Here is a 22,170-nt window from a genome sequence, read left to right as displayed (position 1 = left end):
GATGAGGTTGAAAAAAGACGTATGTCCATCAAGTTCAACCTATGCTAAATTTAGACAACAGATACTTTATCCTTTATCTATAATTACTTATTGATCCAGAGGAAGGCAAACAAAACCCCCAGAGTCATATAATCCAATGATGTCTCATAAGGGGAAAAATAAATTCCTTCCTGACTCCAAGAATTGGCAATCGGATTAATCCCTGGATCAACATCCTTCCCATGTATATTTATTTGGTACAGTATATCCCTGTATACCTTTCCTATCTAAAAAGATGTCCAACCTTTTTTTGAACAAATCTATTGTATCTGCCATCACAGTCTACATGGGTAATGAATTCCACATTTTAACTGCCCTTACTGTAAAGAACCCTTTCCTTTGTTGCTGGTGAAATCTCCTTTCCTCCAGCCTTAAGGGATGGCCCGAGTCCTTTGTACTGCCCATGGGATGTATAGTTCTTTTGAAAGCTCCTTGTATTGTCCCTGAATATATTTGTATATAGTTATCATATTACCTCTTGGACGCCTCTTTTCTAATGTAAATAAATCTAATTTAGCTAGCCTCTCCTCATAAGTTAGATTGTCCATCCCCTTTATTAATTTGGTGGCTCTTCTCTGCACTCTCTCTAGTTCCATAATGTCTTTCCTTAGGATTGGTGCCCAAAATTGTACTCCATATTCAAGGTGAAGTCTTACTAATGCTTTGTAAAGGGGCATAATAATGTTTACTTCCCTTCCATCCATTGCCTGTTTGATGCAAGATAAGATCTTGTTTGCCTTTGCAGCTACTGCATGACTTTGGGCACTATTGCTAAACCTGCTGTCTACAAGCACTCCTAAATCCTTCTCCATCAAGGATTCCCTCAATTTATCCCCATTTAATTTGTAATTCGCCTTTTTATTATTGCATCCCAAATACTTAACCTTACATTTATCTGTATTAAACCTCATCTGCCATTTACCTGCCCACGTTTCCAGTCTCTCCAAGTCCTTCTGAAGAGAAATTACATCCTGTTTTGATTCTATTACCTTACACAATTTAGTATCATCAGCAAAGATGGAGACTTTGCTCTCGATGCCAACCTCAAGGTCATTAATAAACAAGTTAAAAAGCAGGGGTCCCAGTACCGATCCCTGAGGTACTCCACTCACGACTTTAGCCCAACCTGAAAAAGTTCCATTTATGACAACCCTCTGTTGTCTGTCCTTTAACCAGTTTTCAATCCAGGTGCATATATTATTACTGAGTCCAATTTTCTTTATTTTGTACACCAACCTCTTGTGTGAAACCGTATCAAAAGCCTTTGCAAAATCTAAGTAGACCACATCAACTGCATTACCCTGGTCTAAATTCCTACTTACCTCCTCAAAGAAGCAAATAAGGTTAGTTAGGCATGATCTATCCTTCATAAATCCATGATGACTATTAATAATAATTTTATTTTCCATTAGGTATTCCTGAATATTATCCCGTATTAAACCTTCAAGAAGTTTCCCAACTATTGAAGTCAGGCTTACAGGTCTGTAATTCCCCGGTTGTGATCTAGCTCCCTTTTTAAATATAGGCACCACATCTGCTTTACGCCAATCTTGTGCTACTGAGCCTGTGGAAATTGAGTCCTTGAATATTAAATATAATGGTTTGGCTATTACTGAGCTTAACTCCTTGAGAACTCTTGGATGTATACCATCGGGGCCAGGTGCCTTATTTACTTTAATTTTTCAAGTCGCTTACGAACTTCTTCCTCAGTTAACCAATTGTTTATTAATATGGAGGTTGTGGCTTCCTCCTGCGGCACTACTATTGAACTTGATTCTTCCCTGGTAAACTCAGAGGCAAATAATTTGTTTAATACCTCTGCTTTTTCCTTATCTCCAATAATCTGCCTACCCATCTCACACTGAAAGGGTCTAATATTTTCTTTTCTTGTTTTTTTGTTATTACGGTACTTAAAGAACTTTTTAGGGTTGACCTTACTTTCTATTGCAATCCTTTTTTCATTATCCATTTTTGCTAATTTGATTGCCCTTGTGCAATTTTTGTTACATTCCTTATAATTCTGATACGATGTCTCCGTCCCTTCTGACTTAAAGAATCTAAATGCCTTCCTCTTCTTGTCCATTTCCTCCCCTACCTGTTTATTTAGCCACATTGGTTTTGACTTATTTCTTTTATACTTATTACCCAAGGGTATACACTGATAAGTGTGCTTTTCTAACAATGTTTTAAAGACTGCCCATTTATATTCTACATTTTTCCCTGCAAAAACATCACCCCAGTGTATTACTTGTAGATTAGACTTCAGTTTATTAAAATCTGCCTTTCTAAAGTTTAAGGTCTTTGTTGAACCCAAGTAATCTGTTTTTTGATAATTTATTTCAAATGAGACCATGTTATGATCACTTTTACCCAAATGTTCCAGGACTTGAATATTTGTTATTACTTCTACATTGTTTGATATGACCAAATCCAGTACTGCCCCTCTCCTGGTTGGTTCCTCAATAATTTGAGTCATATAATTGTCTTTAAGCACCCCCAAAAACCTGTTTCCTTTTGTTGTAATGCTAATCTCATTGCCCCAGTCTATGTCTGGATAATTAAAATCCCCCATTATGCAAACATGACCCAGTTTTGATGCCTTCTCCATTTGCAAAAGTATCTTAGGTTCCTCAATCTCGCAGATATTTGGTGGTTTATAGCATATTCCCACAAACATTTTCTTTATACTTTTACCTCCACTGCTAATTTCTATCCACAAAGTCCCTACATTTTCATCATTCCCTTCATAAACATCATCCCTTATAATAGGTTTTAGATCCGGTTTAACATATAAACATACTCCACCTCCCCTTCTATTTGTTCGATCCTTCCGAAAAAGAGAATAACCCTCTAAATTAACTATCCAGTCATGAGTTTCATCCCACCATGTTTCAGTTATGCCCCTGACGAAGTGACTGACGTCACGAAACGCGTAGGGTGGTTTTTATTTGGCTGAGACTTTGACATTCTCCCCCGGTAGCCCTTTTGTTCTTCCTTCACCCAGCCTGAGCTCTCAGAGTTCCCCGGTTTCTGTCCAGTTACTTCCCCTGCCTTTGCGCTGCGTGGTGACATCACCCAGTCATCGCGAGACCTCCGGTCTGCGTGTAATACCTCGGTGGCTCCCTCGGCAGCATCGAGTCCAGGTATTCACCTGCGGCACCCCCCACACATCAGGACATCTGTGAGTGTGCTAGCAGCGGCAGTCCCTGGCTTCGTGGATCTCTAGAGGCTGTGTTATACCAACTACCTAACAGACTCTGGTTTCAAGTCCAGGACATTCTGCTACGGGTGTTTACCTATCAGCTTTGCTTCTGTTTGTCTTTCCATGAGACTACATTGAAGACTCCACTTCAGATTTCATCTCAGCCATATTGGACTTTATATTTGGTCAGGCTTTATATTTATTTCTTTTTGGAGGCGTCGGTTTTTTTGTTTCTACTGTTTGTATCGGTTTGTGTGAACATTTTTTCTTGGCAGCCCCCACTTTAACATTTAAAGTGTGTTTATTTTATTTTATGTTAGTCACCCATGTGTCACTATTTTCATTTGTAGCATTAGCGCTGTTCAAACTGCCCTTCCCTTCTATCAGTAATGCCTATGATGTCATACTGCTCCCTTGCAGCTATTAGTTCAAGCTCCCCCATTTTATCTGTCAGGCTTCTTGCATTAGCAAGCATGCATTTAAGTTTTTTTTCAGCCTTTACTATTATCTTATCTGCTCCTTCCTTTCTACGCCCACTTGGTTTAGTCTTTAGAAGTTTTCTAGTAATATCTGTAATTACTATGGGTGTCTCGCTGCTTGTCAAACTCGCACTTGCCCCCATTCTACCTCCATATCCCCTTGTATCCTCCTCTATTCCATTTAGTTCATTATCTGTTTCATTCCCCTCCCCCCTCCATCCTAGTTTAAAATCTCCTCCAACCTTTTTAGCATTCTCCCCCCTAGCACAGAAAATCCCTCTTCATTGAGGTGCAATCCATCCCTAGAATATAGATGGCACCTCTCAGAAAAGGAGTCCCAGTGCTCTAAAAACCCAAACCCCTCCTTCCTGCACCACTTTCTTAGCCATGCATTAACCTCCCTGATCTCTGACTGTCTCCCTGCGGTAGCGCATGGCACTGGTAGTATTTCAGAAAATACTACCTTGGAGGTCCTTGTCTTAAGCTTTTCCCTCCATCTATCTCTAACTTTGTCATTGGTGCCAACATGTACCAAGACCGCCGGGTCAATCCCAGCACCCCCCCCCCCCCCAACAATCTGTCTACCCGATCCGCAATGTGCAAAACCCGAGCACCCGGGAGACAACAAACTGTTTGGTTCATGCGGTCATGGCAACAGATTGCCCTATCTACCTTCCTAATAATGGAGTCCCCTACCACCACAATCTTTCTTTGTATCTGAGCATCCTGAGTCCCCACTGTGCTGGAGGAACTATTCCCCTGGCTGCTAGAGGAATTAGTCTCCCCCAGCCTTGCCATTTCTGCCCCAACATTCCCAATATCTTCACTCAACATGGCAAATCTCTTGGGATGGGTCAGCTCAGAAATGACCTGCCTCTTCCTATTGCCCCTGCTTCCCCTTCTAACTGTCACCCAGCGCCACACTAACAGCGCCACCATCTGCAACACCACTAGAGGTGGTTTCATTTACTGTATTTACCATTTTATTTTAATAAAAAAATCTATTTAACTATACAAAAGTGTCTATTATTTATGAAATAAGCCTACATTTAGCCTATAATAGTAATAATCCCCTCAGAACAGGGCATTACTGGCCAATAAGGCCCTGTTCTGAGTGGATTATTACTTAAACAACATGATTCACGTTAAACTAGTATTGTAAAACCTAATATAAAGTAATCCAAAAACTGAGCTACCTTCAGTACAACTATTATCTCCCCACTGCACTCATAACCCTAAAATGAAAATAGTATCCAAACACCAACATAATATCTGTTTGAGGAGAGAAAATATTGTCAGTGATAGTGGCTGCTATAGTTGTAACATACCTTTTGGCATTACTATTGCCTTAAATGGTTAACTGTATGGGTTTATGCATGGCGATGCCCTATTATTGTCACCTGGCACAACCCCCCTGCAGGCATGGTGATAGGTGATATCACTAGAAGGTACTGTATATATGGTTTCTCTGAGTGTTGTGGAAGAACATTCCTGGGTGAGTCAAATTGTGAAGCTTCACTGTATATAGTATACATAGTCTATATCTGTAAGTTAGGTAGGTTATATTTTATCTGTCACTGGTTTCTTATATTACAGCTAGGGAAAGTAACCAACTCAGGTGACTTATTGGTGACCAAATAAGACCACTCTAAATTTAGAGCATTGCCCATGAGGAGGCCTATGCCCTATATAGGCCTGCAGATAGGAAATCAAAGACATAGAGGATTGGCCACAGAGGCCAGTTCACCATTGACTCAGTACCAGAAAGCCCAAAAGGGGTGAACCTTGGTACAGTACCGGGACACGGATCCCTGAGGAATTGTAAATGGGCCAAAACCAACAAAGGACCACTATGAGAGGTCCAATGGATATTATACAGTGAAGGAACAAGTCAGAGTAGCTCTATATTAAGGAGCAAGCCACAATAGCTCTCTAAGGAATATGCATAAGGTACCTAGATATGAAGTTATTGAATACAAATTATGTGAGAGTATCAGAACTGTGTGACATATGAAGAAACCTCTTTTCAATTTTAAATTAACGTATTGCACTAATAAAAAAATTTACGCCCTACAATTCTTTGCATACATGCCCAGCCTGCACGAGTTCAGCACCCTAAGAAGGCATTGAGCGTTGTGTGATTCATGCCTATCTGTGTTCTAACTGCCACTTAGTCATCTTCTGGAGGTTACATTGCAGGTATTAGACACAATAGGGAAGTAATATACTGCTGTGCCGGCCTTTATTCTAAAATTTCTCGGGGGCGTTGTGGTTCCATGTCCTGAATGCCACACGGAGTAAATGGTGCATCCCCCGTGCTCATGCTGCATTCACGCCGCCCGGCACCCACGGTTGAACTGCGGTTGATTCGCGGTTGGTCTGTATAATTATAATGGTTCGGATTTAATTGGGGGCAATTCTTCGCGTATCCGCCAGGTGGCAGGTATTCATGAATTGTAATGAATTCTAATGTGTACACTGCTTGTGCTACAGTAATGTGTCGACTTGCAGGTGTTTAAAAAAAAACAACTTGGTCCATTGTGAATTGACCTTGGTACTGAAGAACTTACTGTATCAATTTAGGCGTTTCATAATAAAAACTAAATGCGCTGTGTCTTTTTCACATTACTCACTGTACAGTATTTCTCACTGCACAATCGCTCGCCGGACGGAAACAATGAGTACACCGCAGTACGTGTGCAAAAGACTTGACTGCACATATACATATGTAATTTGGTCAGCAATTAATGCAGCAGCTGATAACATGGCCACAGTTTGTGAAATCTATCAATATTTTATCTCAAATTATGACTTTTACAAATTTTCACCTGATGCTCGTGTGTGGAAGCGTGTGGTAAGGAAAAAGTTAAGTAGTGATCCGTGTTTTTTTCATATTGCGCCTGCACACGGAGTTAGAGGAGGGTATTGGTGTGTGTTGCCAGATTTTTCCAGTATCTTTGATCATGGGGACTTCAAAAGGAGAAAGGTCAGATTTAATTAAAATAAAATTTGTCAATCCCAGACCAGCAATGTAACAGCGCCTGCACCGGCGCCAACACTGGCTTACAATAAAGGTCCGACCGTCATTGATGAATCTGATGTAACATTTTTTATTGATTAGGATAGAATAATTGTGAGTTTTTTAGAAAACCTTAAACAGTATGCTGCTGTTTTCATATTCAATACTTTTTTACATACAGTATTGTAATACAGTACACTTGCACGTTTAATTAAATCTTAATGTATAAGAAACCCCCAGTCTTATTTCTGATTATTTGCATTTTTCATTTTTCCATGTTTATCCTGATAAAATAAAATAAAAATTCATTCAAAGTCACGAGAATCATCGAAACCCCCCCCCCCAAAAAAAGAAAAAATGTCAAACATTGTTAACTTATCAAAAACATGATTCGGATTATGGTTTATTTCAATCAGTCCTTAAAAAGGGGTTTATTTTATTTTGAACTTGCAATTCAGTTTGAATGTGTGGGGGATTCTCCATCAAGGGTTTATCACAGGTGAATTGCTTTGGGAAAGGTTATCTTTGTGTGTGGATAAGCATTTCTATTCACGTTGGTTTGTTTGTAAGGCTTTGTGTGTGAAGTGGTGGGGGGGGAGGGGTTGAAAGTGCTACAGTAGTTAACACCGGCCCTTAAACTTGAAATTCTCTTGGTATGTGCGTGGAGGAGTCATTCGAGAAGGGATTATCACACGTGCGCATGCGTTAAGGCTCAAAGGCCTCAAGAAGACTCAGTGACACAATTACTGTAAACAAAGCCTCAAAGATTAAACTAAGCCACCAATTACAAATGAATGGTTTAAGAGAGGTGTCGATAAGAAGCAGAAATACTTTAGCCTTGTCTGTGCGTGGGGGGGAGGGGAGAGCACTGTTTGCTGGATTATTAGTTCAAAGAAATATTTTCAACAGGTCATCATAATGTTTTAAGCCCCACACCCCCAAATAAAAATCACACCCACCTCATAAAGTACGTACATGACTAGTGTAGAATTAAAAAGCTACAGTAGTGATTGATTTTCAGACTTGAAATTTAAATTGAATGAGAAGTCATACACGCATGCGCCTAAATGTGATGAAACGCATATGCGTTTCAACAAGGTTCCAATGAGACGTCCTCATAATGTTTTGAACCCCACACCCTCAAATAAAAATCTACTAGTGTAGAATTAAAAAGCTACACTAGTGATTGATTCTCAGAAAATCAAAAATTGCTACGCAAGCCCATGTTGAGAAACGAAAAAAGGGATTTTTTTTTCAGACTTTAAATTCAAATTGAATGAGAAGTCATACACGCATGCGCATTAAATCAAAACAGTATTAAAACAATACATATATAATACTGTACATATACTGTAGAATAAATACATACTGTATAGAATTAAAGATTATAACTTTTTATTTTGGGGGTTTCTTATGAGTCACAGTATGCCACGCACCTCATACAGTACGTACATGACTAGTGTAGAATTAAAAAGCTACAGTAGTGATTGAATCTCAGAATAGCCAAAATTGTTTATGCAAGCCCATGTCGAAAAACGAAAAAAAGTTTTTTTCAGACTTGAAATTCAAATTGAATGAGAAGTCATACACGCATGCGCCTAAATGTGATGACACGAATATGTGTTTCAACAAGGTTTCAATGAGACATACACGCATGCGCATAAAATAAAAACAGTAGGAAAAGAAAAAAGAAGAGCAAGCCTAGCAAAAGTATTGATTAATAAATAATACATATAGAAATGTGATGACACACATACGGTATACGTTTCAACAAAGTTCCAATCCGCATGAGCGGAAAAATATTTTATATTCATAGAAGATGCAAAGTTATATTTTTGTAATACTGTACTTCTTTTCCCTCTAGTATCCTGTACACAGTACAGTATGTGTCCTCATATTTTTTATGTGTATGGCTAAGGAGCCTCAGACATACATATACAGTATGAACTTGTAATGTTAATCTCTGCTTCAAATATAAATCTTCAAATTACAATTTAATTACACACACACAGATTTGCAGAACTGTACGGCTGTACTGTGTTCTGTAGGTTGAATTGCTTATAGACTTTCATGACAACAGCTCGCTATCGCCCACTTGAGTTTCTAGACGGTATTGCAGACAACGCTAAAATGCAATTTTCAGTGCTCGATAAATGAATTCTGTGCAAGCTAAAAAAAACAATAGAAACCTGAGTGAATTGCTGTACGGTTGGAAAACATAGCGCGTCATGACCCGGTATTCAGAGCAGTACCGCATGCAAGGCTTAGAATAAAGGCTGGTGCAGCTGTAGGAAACATTTGATTAAATACCAAATACCAAATTGGTTTTCAAGACAACATGCACTCTATATAGGAGATTCCCTGATGCTTTCCCGGTAGCCCCAGAAGAAGCATAGTGTTTGCAAAATGCGTGTTAGGTTTTAGTGAATTCAGTTTATCTGACATCACCAGCAGAGATAGGGATATTAAGTGGCAGTAGATTTCAAAAGTATGTTGAAAGTGGAGCTATCCAGTAGCTGGTTAAACTCACTGCTAGAAATGCTGCCTTGAATAACAGAGGTTGTGGGTTATGAACCTGTTGGGCCTGATAGTATACTCTTAATCACAAGTTGCCCTACGACTTGCAAGCACAGGTCTTGTGGAAATATTTTAGGAGGTGTGGAATATGAGTCATTTAGATATACTTTTCAATTAAGGCATTAGTATATATCCCAGGTATGCACTTTTTTGAGCACAGGTGTCTCTCCACGTTTTGTTTGAGGGGGATATACATACATACATACATACATACATACATATTACTTAGTTCTCTACTAAATTACAAAACCCACATTTAAGATTCTGGGTAAATCGGATTTTGAAAAAGCGGCCATTGGAATCAAAATAAGATTCGAAAACTGCTTTTACAAAATCAGTTTGGAAGGGATCAACAGATGTATCTGCCCAATTGTTTTGCTGCCCAATTCGCCTTTGTTTTTTTGTGTGCGGATTGGATTTTGACTCATTCACCCATCTCTACATAATGGTAGCAGGTAAAGCCTTACCTTAGTTAAAAGTACCACAATCAACATTCAGGAATGATCTGGCAACTTAGTAAACAGGCACCATAGAATAATCAGCTCGCTTATTTGTTGAAGCCATTCAAATAATAACAAATTTTCTGGTGAGTTGTGACCATATTAGGTTATAAAATGGTTGTAATACATTTACATAAAGACTTGAAAATATTTAGTGGTATTAAAAGGGCGAGGGATAATAAGTATGTACAAAAAAGACAGCAGCTAAAAGCATTTAGGTATAATAACCATAAGCCAGGACATCAGAATTGGTCCTTGCTCCAATGTCCAACCTCCAATTTGGACTGTTGCCAATTTGTGATTGAGCCAGTGTCCATCCGGACGGCTGCCTGTCCACCCATTCTACTGCAGTGATCATCTCCCCGCCTGGTGTCCTTGCCAAGTTTCAGCTTATTGTTACCACGAGAGCCTGCACCATTAAAATTGGGAATTTCAGCGCTGAGCCGGGTTACAATGAGGGGTTGTGCTTTTCTGTATCTTTCCATACAGTCTTCTTAGAATGTGATGTCCGAGCCATCCAATTGATCAGCAGAATACCTCTAATCACAAGGAAAGTTATTTGTATCCTCTTATTTATCATTATTCACTTAACACACTGTTATCACTTCCACCAGTGGATTTTCAGTAACCTCACTTAAAAAAATGAGTGCACTTGTTCTTTCTACCATTATTGCACCCATTAATCCCTTAGGAGATCAAGAACAACCGATTTTGTCCATTTTATTTTTTCATTTTATTTTTTAATGGAGATGCTCCAACATATTGTGTTATCCCTTTCCTAGTCAAGTGCTTTAACATGTGCAATAAAGGCTACTACATCAGTAGACTGTTGTATTGCATTGTATCATTATTAATTCATTATTTAATATAATTTAGTTGTAGGGCAACAACATATTTTGTAGCGTATTACAAATGTGCAGAAAGTCATAAGAGCAATACACTGTCCCATTCATTCCTGACACAAGAGTTTGAAGTGGTCACTGCCCAGATGAGGTTGCAATCTAAAGGAGAGGTGGTGACATAAGGTATGGTGAGCTTTGGAGGTGCATTATACAATATATTGGGTCACAGGTAACTGAAGTACATTAAAAGTGGAATGAATAGGAGTTTTATAAACAGTATGAAAAAGGTGATATTTTTTAGGGATGTCTTAAATGTTTGGAGGGACGGGATTAGTGGAATAGGGCAGTGCGTTACAAAGAATGGGAGCGGCCCAACCAAAGTTTTGGTGGTGACAATGGGAGATAGTTATAATTATTTATTTATAGTCACCAACCTATTCTGCAACGCACTACAAAGGTGCACAAAGATATAAAAGCAACAACACAACATAGAACAATATAAACAGTTTTCTGCCTATCAGAGTTCCATGTCAAAACTGACCGCTGATCAAACCTAACAAGCTCAATCTTCACTATCACGTCAAAGCCTTTTGACAGCATTTCCATTGCCAGGGGTAAGACTAGTATCCCTCCATTAAAGTGCTCTTCCACCTGGAAGCCGGGTTACAGTCTGTCACAAAAAGTGAAGAGGACCCTAGTCACGTTAGATTACAATCTAAAGGAAAGGTAGAGACATAAGGTGTAGTGGTGTTAGCAGATAGATATACAGTACAGTATATTAGGTCATGGGTAACTGATATTGCCGTATAAGTGGAATGTAAGAGAATGCTAGAAAGGAGTTGGATAAGCAGCTTTAAAAAGTTAAATTTTCGGAGGATTTCAATGTGTGGATGGAGCCGTCTAGTCTGATAGGACAGGCCAGGGAATTCCAAAGAATAGGGGAAGCCCAATCAAAGTCTTAAAGGCAGGAATGGGAGGTTTTAATGAGGATGTAGCAGAAGAATATTTTTTTGCGCAGATTAGTGTGTGTATGTTGGAGTGTACATAAAATGAGATTGGAGATGTATGGAGGAGCTGTGTTGTGAGGAGCCCTAAATGTGAGGACTAGAATCTTGATCTTGATTCTGTATGTTAGGGGGAACTAGCAGGTAGTTCCGGGTAGCCAATAGATAACAGCTACACAGAGTGAGAGATCAAAGAGGAGAGAAGCTACAGATAGTGAAACTTCAAAAGGATAAAAGTGGGGTATGAGAGTGTAGGGTTTGGAATGTGCATTGATGAGAAAGAAGAATGCTGATTCTACCCTCCTTGCCTATTTGCTGCCTTGTGTTTATGGGTAAAGTAGAGGCCACCATATGAGTGCTGCTTAGGATACAATAGCTGGAAGTTTAAGGGAGCTTGCTACAAAATGGTTGTGGATTGCTGTGCGTTTGTTTTAGACATTTCTGTCAGGTATCTGCATACCAAGACCAAATAATATATTTCACATAAAAACTGTAAATCATGATTCAGGGATTTCTGAGTTTCAAGAGCAATAGATTAGAGTTATTATGGAATGTAGCTGACTGCACATTAGAGTACAACGCCAATTTACAATTGGTTTATATAGGTTTATCATCCATATGCGCATGCAGGAATTTTGGCTGTATCAGTCCATATTTATGTCAAATATGAGAATCTTCTACTGTACATTATTTCTTTTACAGGTCAACTGTATGTTATGGACTACACCCCCCGCCAAAATAAGTCAGGTATTGGATTTTTGTATTTCTGATTTGCTGGCTTATGCATTGGTATTAGAATCACCACATACTGTTCAGATTCCATTTGCATTAACTCATAATAGTGTGTCAGCTTCTAACGTTCTATTTTGTTACATTGGTTATGAAAAATTTAGTCTTAGTCATTTTGATCAAATACTGTGTACTCTTTAATAGAGGTAGCTACTGTAGTTGTGGTTGAATTTTCTACTATTGCTTGAAGTTCTAAGAACCTAAGCCACAGAAGATTATTTTAGAGGTTCTTGACACAGATGTGGTATTTGTCTTAATAACAACATCTATATTTCTGGAAATATGCATATATGCCTAATTAAAATAAAAATGGTTTTGTACCATCAACATTAACAAAAGTCAGATCCAGCCTCTCTTTATTGTTTATCAGTTTTTATTAGATTGTTTAGATTGTGGAATTTCAAATGTTCCAATTTACCTACACAATTGCCCTCTTAAAATGTAAAACATTTAAGTAAATATTGAACATTGTAAATTATTTACAATAGTTTTGATAGTAAAATTAAATCTAGATCATTGTGGTGGCTGTATTTTCATGGCTTCTTTTCATGCTTTTATTGTATGGTGGTATATCTTTGTATTAATTAAACTGTTGGAATTTATTATGTTGGAACATATTTTACTTTTAAGGAGATGACTTAATATTCAATTTTAAGTTAACATTTTTTTTTATCAGGAAGAAGATAAATCAGCTACAAGTTTTATTAACAATGTTAAAATAAAAAAATGTTATTATGGAAGATTTTCACTTCTACATTCAAATCTTTATGTTCTCAAACATAAAGTATACATAAAAAAATCAACAGAACTTAATGAAAATCAGAACATTATCTCATAAATTGCTTGAATGTGATCCTTTCAAGAAGTAGACATGATACCATCATGTAAGTAATGTAGGAAGGGAATTTGCATGCTTTGAAAAGTACTGTAACTCTGTGCGTGTCTCATTCCTAAAAAAATATTAATTTTGCCACTGGAGCATAATGGATTTTTTCTCTAGAGCTAATAGCGAAAAGCTAATAAAATATTTTCACTGGCGAGAAAATTCTTTCTTCTCACATATGCCTTCCATTTTATTATAATGAACTTGTTTAGAGCAAAAAGGCATGAAGTATAAATTATTTCTTTTTCACATGTACTCAGTATGCATTGAAGCCACTCCCTTGTGCTGGAGAAGATTGAAATCACATTTGAATAGAACAGATTTCTGCATCTCCAGCACTGAATGGGGAGCAGTGAAGAATAGGAAGGGTTGCATCTGAATGATTTGCCATACAGAGACAATTATGGGACTATTTCCAAATGTAAAGAAAACAACATATGGGGCGCAGACATAGAAGATAAAAATTAAATCACAATTTATTGAAACAAAATGAATAAATTGTCACTCACTAACAATTTTTTTTTGTAAGTTTTAGGATGCCTGCAGCTGAAGTCCTTCCTGCATTGTTCCTGGAGAACGTTTGGAAAGAAATAGAGTCCTCCAGCGCGTGGTTTTATATCCTCATCCCCAGTGTGCATACATGGAAAAATGAAAAAGGGAATAACACATACCACAAACAAGTGGTGTAATACAGGTAGGTATCATTATAAATGGAACAGAAAGGCTTGGGGTTAGAGAACTTGACACTTGCCTGTGCTTACTTCCCACCAGGTGTATTCCTCCAAATTACCTTCAAGGGTGTCTTTAGAAATAGAGAGGAGAGGGACATAGCATAATAACGTTTTTATTCACAGTAGATAAATAAAGATAAAAGTGCACTCACAAACGGCCAATTGTAAAGGCTTTGTGGATTGGTTTTTCTGCGTACAATCCCTGTGCAGTCTCCCCACGTGGTTCCCTTCTCCTGAGATGCCTGCGTGGTTGCTATTTCAGCTTCCAGTCCCCAGCTTCCTCTTACGGCATGCAGAAGTTCCTGCAGGCTTGTGCACAGCCTGGTGAAGTCTCCCTGGTCTTGTCCCTCATTCAGGACTCGGTCTGCACATGCGTGGGTGTCTTCGCTGGTTCGAAGCACTGATTGGGCAGAGTACTGTGTCCTTCAGGTAGGGTGGCTCAGAATGTCCAAAACATCAAACGCGTTTAGCCAGTTGGCTTCCTCAATGATGTGATGTGTCAGGGGTAATACAGCGTGTTTTATAATGGTTCGCAGTCCGGTCTCAATCACTTACAGCTGTTTGTTATGTTCTCTATTCAGCTGTTTGGCATATGATTCCTACTATTTCGTTGAATTACGCAATATTAATCATGGATAATGGTTGCTACAATTAACATAGCCACATAGCAGGGTTACATCTGTATATCAATACAATGGAGTGTTATTTAAAAAGCCTACTATAAATGTTAATGACATAAAAAACACATAATATTAAAATAGATACAAGTTAAAATTGTCAAGACAGGGGTATTGCTCTAGAGTATGACTGTTCAACCATGAATTTTAGAGCAAATAAACCATAAATTATTAGAGTAATTTAAAATCATACTGTAAAATATCAGAAACATGCCACATGTAAGGACATTTTAAGATAATAGTTTAAAAATTATGGTTAATGTTCCTTTATACAGACAATATTGCTCTATAGTGTACCTATTTAAACCTTAGCTTAGGGAGCGAATGAACCAGCAGCTTAATACTGGATCCGTAACTATGGTTTTGGGACATAAACCGTGCTGGATAGTGATGAATAATATATAATCCTAAAAAAATCTCTCAATAATGTTAGGATTAAAAAAAAATCTATAAGAAAGTACTAATTAAGACAAGGCTCAAAAAAGAGGGGAATTTAAAGAAAAGGTGCGATCTCCATATTTGCATTTAGCCCCCTTGTAGCTAATGTTTGTAATGTAAAAATCCAGAAGGACTCTCTTTTTGACATTTTTTGAATGAAGTCTTCCCCCCTCCAATCATGGGTTACAGCAGGGCTCCGGGTATACGGCGGGTTCCGTTCCATGGGCCCGCCGTATAGTGAAAATCGCCGGAAAGCGGATCCAGCGATTTTCAGTGATTTTGCATGCACAGAACGGCGTGTTCGCCGCTCTGCGCATGCGCGTCCTATTTTCTGCGCAAACAACGGTTGCGCATGCGCGTCAGGCGCAACCACCCGTTCTGTACATGCGCGACCTGGAATCAAAGATGGCGGCCCCCTTCTCGGTGCCGTATGAGCGGATCGCCGAAAAGCGGGGCGCCGAGAAGCAGGGCCCTGCTGTACTTGTTCAATTCCCCAGAATCTCAGACACCCTGGATTCTGATTATGTTTTGTAATGTTGGGACACACTATGGGTTTCCAGCCCTCTTGTAATATTTGTTATGTGCTCGCCTGTCCTTGTTTTCAGTTTCTGGATTGTCCTCCCCACATATATTTAGATTGCAGCTGATTCGAGGGCATATATAATGCCCTTGCTATTGAATGTAAAATAAGACTGAATGCTGTAATTTACAGAAGTTACATTACAATTGAATTCTTTCACTTTTGTCTCTTGTCTTATGTTATTCCTGCATGCTTTGCAATTGAGGCATTTTACACATCCTTTTGATATTTGGTTTAGCCAACTTGGCTCTTTTTTAGTTGTTAGGAAACTTGGCACCAACTTCTGCTTAAGATTTGGAGCCTTCGAGAAAATGACAACCGGTTTGTTGCCAATTATGTCTTTCATCCATTGGTCTTTCTGTAGCAGATGCCAGTGTTTGTTGAGAATTCCTTTTATTTTGTTGGACTGTGTGCTGAAAGTAGTTATAAATGGGATAAACAATTGAATGAAGATGTGAAAAAGTCACAAAGTCACCCACAGAAAGTACATTTGTGGTGCACACCACACTAATACATATTTATATTTTATATAGTGATTATATATTGTGAAAAAACATAAGTGACAAAAAGTGACAAAAACTAAAAATTTAATTTACAATTAAAAATCCCACGTGGTGCAGACTGATTAGTCACAAGATAGGTCAAACAATAAACTCAACGGCTATAATTAATATAGACAGCCCTAAATTAGTGTAGTTTTACCCAGATGATCTAATGAATCTGGAGCGCTGAGACCAATACATATGTCTAATTACACAATTCATCCAACTTCTTGACACAATCTAATACCCGTGTATGTGTTCCCAGAAGGTAAGTATCAGAGCGCAGCACCTATCACATACAGTATATAAATGTGAATCAATGGGGAATCCCTGTTGCTAGCCTAACATATGAATGCTGTTACTGCTAACAGCCCAGCTCTAACATTGCTGGCAAATTGTACTCGGGAAAACCTATTTCTAGTGATCCAGTTGATACATATGTAGCGCTCAGGTTGCAACATAAACACTCATAGACGTAGCCAAACAATACTTAGCTACAGTGTTGTCAGTCTCAGCCCTCAGCCCTCCAGGAACGATACCGCGGTTGAATGAGTCTCAGCAGTGACTGAATCAGATGCACCACGTGTTGTGACATCACCATGTCACTGTGCCCATGCCCTACGCATATCTCTCCAGGCGGAGCTTTGTCAGGGGCAGGTGGATAGCGGATCAACACCTCAGACTGCGTTACTGCACCGACACACTTTATTCGAGCAAATACCCAGTATGTACCTGGCAGATACCTGGAATGCGCCGCTCCTCACCTCTGACAAGCCCCGTTGCGTTTGCCTTCCCAGCCTGGGTTCATGCCTGGCTGACGGGCGGCTGATCTGTTAAATGATAATGATTAGGATTTAATAGGCTGCAATGCTTCGTGTGTCTTCCAGATGGCATAAATTCATGAATTGTAATGCAGTATATATATATATACTGTGCAGTATTGCAGCCAGCGGGAATAAAATGCTTCAATCCCTGCCTGGAAAATAACCCAATGCACTCGGGCAGAAAACAGTCACAAACCTCAATACACCCGGGTATACCTGAATTCGTGGGACTAGCCGAGCTCGAATAAAGTGTGTCGCCAGTGTATATACCCTCAGGAGTACACAATTACTTTCACACAGCTGACAGAAAGGTTTCTAATGCTAGATGGCAATTGCGCAAAAGATCACAGTATTGATAGAAACCTTTCCTATGAGTTGATCCAACAGAGTAATCCCACAAAATAAAATCACTAAAACAACTTTATAGTAATATTTCTTGAATAAAGGTTTATTAATCTATGAAAAGATAACTATATATATATATATATACAGTGGTTGACAAATCACCAAAAAATCTACTCGCCACACAAAAAAATCTACTCGCCACCTAGTACCAAACGTGTGCTGCTTGGGCCAATATTTACTCGCAAGGGGGTTAAATCCACTCGCCCGGGGCGAGCAAATGTATAGGTTTGTCGAACACTGTATATATATATATATATATACATTGTTTGCACATTTTGCAGTTACATACTGATTCTGACTGGGTACCAACCAGAGCTGGGTCAACTCTTGTGGAGAGAGAGAACAAATATAGTTATATCACTAAGTGTTTATGGTAAGTAAATAGTTCTCGAATTGGATCACATCATTGTCCTAATATTACAATAGGGGAAGAGAGCAACTGAAAGGGAGACACATTTGTGTCAGAATTGGCAGATTGGCACCATCATTGAGATACAGAATGGACTAAGCTATTCAAATGAATGAAGTAAACGTAAATCCCTCATTCAAACCCAATGGGTATAAGGTTTTTAATGATATATCCACTCTGCTTCTCGTCGTAGAAGTTTAAGATCTATGTCACCACCACGTATATTGTTTTTAACTAGATCAATCCCCATGAATTGCAGACAACTAGGGTTACCACTTGTGGCGGTAGGGAGGGTTTGGCCCGGGGTTAACGGGGTTACCCCCCAAGGGCCCCCCTCTAACGTCACCAGGGAGACAAGGGGTTAACTGGGCTGAGGCCCAGAAATGTGATTTTACCCTTGTTATAACCTGTAAATGTATTCTTCCCTGTTCCATTGTAATGTCTGGGTTAATCAGTACCTGCATAACACACACACTGGGTCATCAGGGGTTAATTGTGTAAGCCCAGTGGGCTAGTTAATGCGTTATCTGTGTATTCCCTTTGCCTCATGGGCCTGCAACTGCCTGTGCCCGCAAGGTATTCTGAGCCTTGGGGTACAGCCTCCAGGTCACCCCCCAAGTACACACATATTAAAAATATAACTTTGTCATAAGAGGGACATATATTTTGGATAAAGTGACTTTTTGCAGTTTTTGAAATACACAGGCAGAATGCTAATGGTGTGCTAATGTACAGGCAGAATGCCTGTCTTTGTAATGCGTAAGGAACCAAATGGTGCCTCATATGAGTATTTACGTGAGTCTATTCACTGGAAGTGTATATCAACAGAGAGGTGTGATACATCGCCCTGATCAATAGGTAACTGACCTAATTGGTTATGCGAAAAGCAAAAGCCCACTTCAAAAGGTTTTATTGATGGGGCCAGGGGGGGGGGGGGCTACCCCCAACAGGATATCAAAAGTGAGTAACTTTATTAAATATAAGAATACTATGAGATGTCCTTGGCTGAAAAGGATAAGAATTACATATGTGTATCCGTTGGATGTAGCCCATCGTTTTGAGGCTAAACATTGTACATTTACCTGTTACGAAATGCCAGATATTAATATCTCTATTAATGTTAATATTACAATGTAATTTTTGGTCTTCCTGCGAGCGTCAGGTGTCACCGGCCGTATTAATATATCTCACCTGACTGTGTGTATAACGGAACCGGATATTTTAATACGTTTATATTTTATGCTTAATAGTGTATCTTAAGGTATGGACAAAGACCCAGAGGAAATTCTTTTGGGCCATAAGGTAGCAGATGGCCCTGGGGACGCCGCTATGTCTAGGATTTAAGTGCTGTTCAAAGAGTTTTATCACCCTCACTGTTTATCCGAAGCCCAAACCAGGGCAGGTCTTACGTGTTCCAGTTAACACCTTTCAACAAAGGTTTTCCTGCCAGAACTCCAAATGGTGGACTGGCTGGCATTCCTGATGTAAATGTGGGGCTTCAGAAATGAGACCCCCAGAGTTCTACTGCGCATGTGCCAACTAGCAGGGGGGCATGGGTCAGAATGCTTTCCCATGTTAGTGAGTGGCTGGAGGTAATTGTAAACCAATCCCCTGTGCTTAAGGTTAAGAATAGAAGGAGAAAGGTTTATAAACTGCTGTCCACCCATATATCTTTTGTCTTCGTTTGCTGAATGATTTCCTGAATGCTGAGAGAAATGCCATGCAATGTCTTGGGCTGATTGCTGGATGAAACTGCCAGTTCAGATGGGACTGTTTTCATTATTTTCATCTTTTACGTAAGTGTCTATATTTTGCCTGTTATTGTATAATCTGTTGTGTTCACCTTTATCAAGGAATAAATTATATTTATCATATCTTAAGTCTCGTCCCAGTTCAAACCCAGGTATATATATATTTATATATAGTTTTTGGTGTACAATTACAGCCTGTCGCAAGCTCTTGTGACAGGCTTGTAATTAACTGGTGGCAGCGGTGGGATTGAACTGGACCTGGATTACAGTATTCTGCGGGGTACTGTGATCCAGTGGGAACTTGATGGTAATTGCAAGTTCCTGGGACTAAAGATATTGAACACACAGTGTACAACATATAACACAAGATATGGCACCTCCTCACTGTTCCCCTACTTGTGAGAAGCATTTCCTCCAGAACAAAAGTGCCGGCCATCCGTCTGACTGGAGCCGGGCACTGAGACCAGAGGAGTGCATCAAGTCGGCGCGGGGAGCAGCAGCCAGCAAGGCTGAGAGAGAGACAGCAATCGGTGAGCATGAAACCCGGCAGGCTGAGCAAAGATCCACAGCTGCAGCTGCTGTAACCATCAGACTTGTGGAGGGAGCGGGTGGTCTTGCACCAGGAGAGGTATTGGCCATTGCGGCGGCCAGTCCATTTTACCCAGAATTGCTGGCCCTGATGTTTGCGCAGGGAGAGATGTCCCCAGCAGAACGGCTCGAGCAGCTGAAGCTGGCGATGATCCGACCCACTTATCCCCTCCCAGAGCCCGGCGCTCAAGCCTCTCCGCTCTGCCTCCGTTGCCCCTTGCTGGGGTTAGTCCACCGGTGGCGGAGAAGCACCGGCAGTTGCTGCGGCACTGCCAACAAATGGGCCACAATAATGCCCAGTGCCCTGACCGTGCGCGGTCAGGCGAAGAAGCCCCTCAGGGCCAACGCTCACAAGCTGCGGAAAAGATGACCCAGTTAGCGGCATCCTCTGATGGCTCCCGCCCAGCCGGGGCGACAACCCTCCGCGGGACGTCTCCTGGAGAGCCTGGACGGGCTGCATCAGCAACAGCGGCGGAGAGCAGCGGCCACCCACCTGATCCCGGCGGAGAACCAGCGGCGGCGGCAGAGGAAAAGCCGCCACTCCGGCATCCTGCCGGCGGCAGTTTTATTTGGGGGGAGGGACAGGGTTTGCGGGAGGGGGTTATTTTACCAAGTTTGCATGGAGCTGAGTTCCTCCACAAAGACCTGGGACCCTTGTCCTGCACCGTTTTACCTGTACCCAACCTGGGCGCTGTTGCGGCAGCGGCCCGGTGCTGCCCAGCCCAGATGGGGCCAGCGACGGCCGCTCCAGTCCCCCTGCAATTGGGACCAACGAAGGCGGCGGTCTCTGCGGGGACCAGCAAGGTAAGCCAGACCAAGTCGCAGACTGACTCTGACTTATGTTTCCCTATGACTGTACCCTGTTGTTTCACTCTAGGGGTGACTGGGGGGTGGCAGGAGATAGGGGCACCAGGGGAGGGGAAGGAAGGGCAGCTGGTAGGGCAGTCAGGATTCCCCATTACCTTGGCGGGGCAGCAAGGGGACTCTCAGTTAAGAGCCCCACTGTTGCAGCCTTGCTCTGGGCTGGAGGTATCAGGGGTTGTGGCAAAGTTAGACCACCCCCGGATTACCTGCCAGCCAGGAGCTAAGGTGGGTGCATCTGCACCAGCAACCCTGAGCTCAACTCCGGTAATGGGGGCACAGCTTCAGGGAGAGGGGCTAGCCCCGTTAGCACCCAGCTCTAGGGTAGGATTGCCTGGGAGAGGGTTGGGTGGGCCAGTGGGAACCGGGGAGGGAAGGCAGCGAGTGAGCCAGCCAGTTTTCCCCGTTACCCTGGCAAAGCCTCAGGGGGTGTCTCAGATCAGCAACCCCCTGTTGCAGCCTTGCTATGGGCTGGAGGTACCAGGGGTTGTGGCACAGTTAGACCACCCCCAGATTACCTGCCAGCCAAGAGCTAAGGCGGTTGCATCTGCACCAGCAACCCTGAGCTCATCCCCGGTAATGGGGAGACAGTGTCAGGTAGATGGCCTCACTCAGGTGTCCCTAGGATCCAGGTTAGGATTAGCTAGGGAGAAACGGAGTGAGGGGAGGCTGCAGGTAGGTAGCCCGCATCAGTTACCAGGGGAGGGGAAAGAAGGGCAGCTTGTAGGGCCACCAGGCTTCCCCATTACCTGGGCAGAGCAGCAAGGGGACTCTCAGTTAAGAGCCCCACTGTTGCAGCCTTGCTATGGGGTGGAGGTACCAGGGGTTGTGGCACAGTTAGACCACCCCCAGATTACCTGCCAGTCAGGAGCTAAGGTGGGTGCATCTGCACCAGCAACCCTGAGCTCACCTCCGGTAATGGGGGCACAGCTTCAGGGAGAGGGGCTAGCCCCGTTAGCACCCAGCTCTAGGGTAGGATTGCCTGGGAGAGGGTTGGGTGGGCCAGTGGGAACCAGGGAGGGAAGGCAGC

General features: G+C 41.2%; 1 protein-coding gene across 1 annotated transcript in view; it reads left to right on the top strand.

Annotated features, from left to right (window-relative positions):
• Window positions 1–22,170, top strand: part of KCNIP1 (potassium voltage-gated channel interacting protein 1) — a 1,268,243-nt gene that overhangs the window by 591,482 nt on the left and 654,591 nt on the right. Inside the window, exon 2 of the mRNA XM_075601668.1 lies at window positions 12,365–12,409. Within this exon, the coding sequence (XP_075457783.1) occupies window positions 12,365–12,409 (45 nt within the window). The remainder of the gene's footprint in view (window positions 1–12,364; window positions 12,410–22,170) is intronic.

Source organism: Ascaphus truei, chromosome 5 (assembly GCF_040206685.1).
Source record: "Ascaphus truei isolate aAscTru1 chromosome 5, aAscTru1.hap1, whole genome shotgun sequence".
NCBI classification, from domain to species: Eukaryota; Metazoa; Chordata; class Amphibia; order Anura; family Ascaphidae; genus Ascaphus; species Ascaphus truei.
The sequence above is the reverse complement of the archived record's forward strand: the minus strand, read 5'-3'. Positions and strand labels throughout refer to the sequence as shown.